This window comes from Gossypium raimondii, chromosome 10 (genome assembly GCF_025698545.1).
Source record: "Gossypium raimondii isolate GPD5lz chromosome 10, ASM2569854v1, whole genome shotgun sequence".
Classification (NCBI taxonomy): Eukaryota; Viridiplantae; Streptophyta; class Magnoliopsida; order Malvales; family Malvaceae; genus Gossypium; species Gossypium raimondii.
Genome location: NC_068574.1, coordinates 53,661,600 through 53,666,101, shown reverse-complemented (window position 1 = coordinate 53,666,101; position 4,502 = coordinate 53,661,600). Strand labels below are relative to the sequence as shown.

Sequence of the window (4,502 nt, the reverse complement as noted above, 5' to 3'; positions counted from 1 at the left end):
ACACCAAACACACAATTTTATTTTTCATCTTATTAGTGGGATTGCCGACATGGTCGGCTCTTCACTGTCATCTTATACATTTAATATTATTTATTTCTTTATTTTATTCATATTTATATATATATATATATGCTTATTTATTGATTATTTGATTATTATTTATGAACATTTTCCCTTAATATTTGTGAACATTTTGTTTATCGTTCACAAACAAATACATTTAATTCAAAAACGAACAGTTATTTACACATATAACTTTAAATAAACAAACACAAACAATTTTAAAACTTTTAGCGAACACGAACGGACAAGCTTAAAAATAAACAAACGAACATGAACAGGAATCCGTTCGTTCAAGCTCGATTCATTTACAACCCTGGCAACCACCTCCCTTCCTCCACCACCACTATCACCAGATTATTACACACATAATTTGACAGAATAGAAAAGAAAAGAAAGAAAAAATCTTGTAGACTTGAGGATCAGCAACCAACCAGGGTGACCTTTTTGCTGCCTTATGAACCATAGAATATAGAACAAAAAAGGGGAAAGAAGAAAAAAAGAAAACTAAAATCCTAATGCAGAGAGCAAAACATCATTCCAGGACTTTATACTATGCTGGTTCACCTGCATTTGATCAGTAATTGAATAAATTAGTAAAGCATTCACTGTGGCAGTCTTTTTTTTTTCTTTTTTTTTTTTGGAAAATGAGATACTTGACTTGGACAAAAAGTTAAATAAAAGAGAAAAAAAAGGAAAAATAATAAATTTTTTGAGGCCAAAAAGGAAAAAGAAAGAAAATCTGCAGGTGCCATAAAAGATGGACCAATTCTGTTGTTGACCTTTAATTTAGAATCATATACTATAGGCAGAAATGTATTAAATAATGTGACAATCATGCATGTTTCACAAGGGTGTGTAGGCAGCTGGATTGAGCTGTAAGAGTTTTGTCTTTTATTTACTGCAGACTAGAGTAAAAATGGAGCTAATTCTGATGCAGAATGACATGGTGAGTGGATGAACACATAGAGCTAAACATGAAGATTCATTTCTTTTACCTTTTTTTGTTGTTTGAAGATTTGTTTATGATATGGAGGAAGTAATTGTTGTGTTCATTGTCGGCAAGAGGTGAAACGTGAATCTTGTCCAATAGCCACAAGCATTCGGCATGCAGCTTCAAGCAACTTCCCTGCCAAACATTTTAGGCAAATTAAGTATTAGGCCCCCCAGTCCTATTTAAATAAGGAAGATCAACTGAAAGCTACTTATTAACTTGGTGAAAACAACTTCCCATCTTAAGAAATTCTTAAGTTAAAACAAATGTGATACGAGTTCGGTACTGTCGGACATATATCTGTATTTGACACTCACCCGAAGTCCAAGTAATAGAATGATAATTTTATAGGAAGGAAACAAATATGTGAGTGAACACATGGCGTGATGGAATTTATTTTCTACAAGGGAAAACAAAGGGCAGTCAAGATTCCTCTGAAGTCCAAACAAAATTTTATTGTTGTTAAGCTGGAACTTTCATATCCTTTTATTTTGGTAAACCCAACTAATTCCAAAACAACAACTTCATACATACATATATTCTGCTACCCACCATTAATCTTCATATAAAATTTTAGCATGTTTTATTTGCCATGACTTTGGCTCATCACAACTCTTAATACAACTAGAATCTACCGATGTCGAATACATAATCGTATCCAACACTCGCCTTTGAAGCCGGTAAAATAAATTGCAACTACTCCGAAAACAAAGGATATATATATTGCATGACACTCAAACCAGCTACGGTAGATGAAACTTTAATTCAAAACAAAGTTCATGACCTTTAACTAATTAACAAAGGTCAGGGAGAAAGGTGGTAAACAGTCAATGTCATTCAGGAAACTATAAATTTCCCTCACAACAACCAGGTTGATGTAAAGCTACAAAACAATATCAAGTCACATTCACAAGTGAAATTGTAATAAAAATAAGAGAATATATATATATATATATATTATTTCCCACAGAGAGCTGCAGTTCATCTTTCTAAGACATAATGAACCCACCAAACATATATCAAATTCTTGATTAAGTTAAAGAAATGAGTTTCATTGATTTTCGATGCCTATGCTATTTGTCACAAGTTCAAATCTTGGAGACGGCACTGTTAGAAGGGGCAGCCACGAACCCCAAACATGGACCGCAAAACGGACATGAAAAATACCAAAGAAATGAAATGAGTTTCATTATCAATTTCTTACCAAAAGCTAAAATGTCCTAAACTTTAGGTCCAAGGCACCACCTCGACTTTAGGTGTTTGATAATAAACTATAAGCTTTCCTTTTCTTAGTTCAAGAGTTGATAAATATTTATATTTTTAACCTAATTACATTAATTAATCATATAAAAATATATTTTTTAATTTATAAATAAAAATTTTAATTTTATGTTAGTTAGCTTTATAACATCATTTCAGTTAGAAGTATTAAAAAATTGTTAAAAGTTATATTTTTTCTTGTCTTGAATTAAATCTATTATTATTTTTCTAGCAAATATTAAATAATGTAAGTAGACCAAATTGAATACAGGAAATTCTGAGGAAGACAACAAAAGCAAACAAAGGAATAGACAATTCTACCCTCCAAAATGATTCTAACGCACCGACACTTTCCATTTACCCACCAAAAATTCCCCGGCAACCACCGTCGCCGCCGCCACTATTCCCAAACGCCCAAATCAAGAACTTATATGAAAAGAAATCTAATTTTATAAACAATGAATCAATGATCGATGTAAAGTAATAATGAAAATGTACCTCTTCTGGGTTTCACAGTGGCAACTTTGATGGTTTTCTTTTCTTCCTTAGCTTTCTCTTCCGGCGGGAAAAGGACGCCGTCGATACCCTGAACGGAGATCCTTCCGTCGGTATAAATGTCGGGATCGAACAAATACGCAGATCCATCGCTGTGCCCGAATCTAACAGACCCATCAGCTTCTTGAGCCAACACTTTATGCGGCAACCTCAATGTATCGTACGACACTTTCCCAAATCTCCTCACCGCATTGTACATACTTTCCTCCGTCTGGTACTCTGGGATTATATGGTAATATATGATTTGCTCCGGCGCGCCAGGTTCGCTCAGCTGGTCCGTCGTTAGCTTCGCCATTGCCTCGTCGTTGGGTGCTAAAACGGTTAAAACGTAACCTTCGGAAACCAGGCGTCCCATTTCGGTGGCTAACGATGTTAAGTTCACTAAAATGTCCGCCATTTCATTGTACCCTCCGTATTGTATCAGAGTTTGGATGAAATCTTTGACTTGCCTCATTCCGTTGAAATGATGGTGAGGTCCGCCGGGTCCGGGTGCTGGTGCCGGAGCTAGCGATGGGCCTGGAGCCATTGCGTCGTAGATTGGGAGGACGGGTGGAGCTCCGGGCTTGACCGGGGGTGCTGGTTTTTTCAAGCGGTGGGTTCTGGGATCAACTTCCGGAGCTCCTTCTGGTTTGACAGCGGAGATTGAGCGAAGGCTTCTACGATTGTTGAAATCTTGTTGCACCGATCGAGGGATCAATAGTTGTTCGATGCCGTGGATGACACCGTCGGGACGGTCAACAGCGTTGGGGGAAATGACTTTGGCCGAACCAATGAATTTTTCACCGGAGGAATCGTCGCCGGAGAGTTCAACTCGTTCATTTGATAAAGTAAAATGATGGGTTAACGCCGAAGTCGATTTGGGCCATGAATGACGATCGATCCTAGCAGGGACAATGTGGTAAAGCAAGAGAGTTTGGAGGGACTTGAGATTACCAGGTTCAAGCAAAAACCGCTTGAACTCAGGGTCGAGATCCCGCTCAAGAGCTTCATTTTTAGGAGCGAAAATGGTGATATTGTGTTTGCCGACAGTTTCCTCAAGGGTCTGCAACAACAAAGCTTTCTCCACCAACTCGGCAAGCTCAGTGTAATGTGAGTCTAACAAAGCCACCAGGACTGAGTTGGAATTGATCTGACCCGAGCGAACCGTGGCTGATGAGTTCTCTTGCAATGCCAATGAGAATCTAGAACATGAGATTTGAAGAAGAAGAAGAAGAAGAAGAAGAAGAGAGTTGAAGAACATGAAAGCCATTAGTGAAGAATAAAAATCTAATATGGAATTGACAAAATGGGGGATATTATAAACCAGGAAGAGAGAAGTATTCTTTTTTCTTTCTCTCTCTGGAGAAAGTCTTTGAGTTACCGATTTAAAGAATTGTTGTAATAATATGTTTGCTAAATTAGCATTATATGCCATTCTTATTTTATTTGGCTTTTTAGGTTTTTTTTTATTTTTTTTATTTTAAGAAAATAGATCGGTTTTTAATAGAGTGTGTGAAAGCATGTCTAACCGTGGTAGAAAAGTTGAGCACGCTTTTCACCAATAGTCATTTTTTTTAACACTAACAATGGCAACATTTTTTAAAGGCCTTAACAATAATTTTATTTTTCTTATAAATAGTAGGTCATTTTTCAT

General features: G+C 36.5%; 1 protein-coding gene across 1 annotated transcript; it reads right to left on the bottom strand.

Moving 5' to 3' along the window:
- Positions 1 to 256: 256 nt before the first annotated feature.
- On the bottom strand, positions 257 to 4,237 carry LOC105777153 (fasciclin-like arabinogalactan protein 17). Its single transcript, XM_012600245.2, has 3 exons — positions 2,813 to 4,237; positions 1,059 to 1,189; positions 257 to 627 (listed from the first exon to the last, which is right to left on the bottom strand). The coding sequence occupies exons 1-2, from the start codon at positions 4,116 to 4,118 to the stop codon at positions 1,113 to 1,115; spliced, it is 1,383 nt and encodes a 460-aa protein (XP_012455699.1). The 5' UTR covers positions 4,119 to 4,237; the 3' UTR covers positions 257 to 627; positions 1,059 to 1,112.
- Positions 4,238 to 4,502: the final 265 nt, after the last annotated feature.

What these genes read in the sequence shown, in the direction of transcription:
- LOC105777153 (XM_012600245.2), bottom strand. Translation starts at nt 4,118, where the DNA reads ATGGCTTTCATGTTCTTCAACTCTCTTCTTCTTCTTCTTCTTCTTCTT. An exon ending in CACTGTGAAACCCAGAAGAG is followed by an intron (nt 1,190 to 2,812) that starts GTACATTTTCAT and finishes AATGTTTGGCAG; the next exon opens with GGAAGTTGCTTGAAGCTGCA.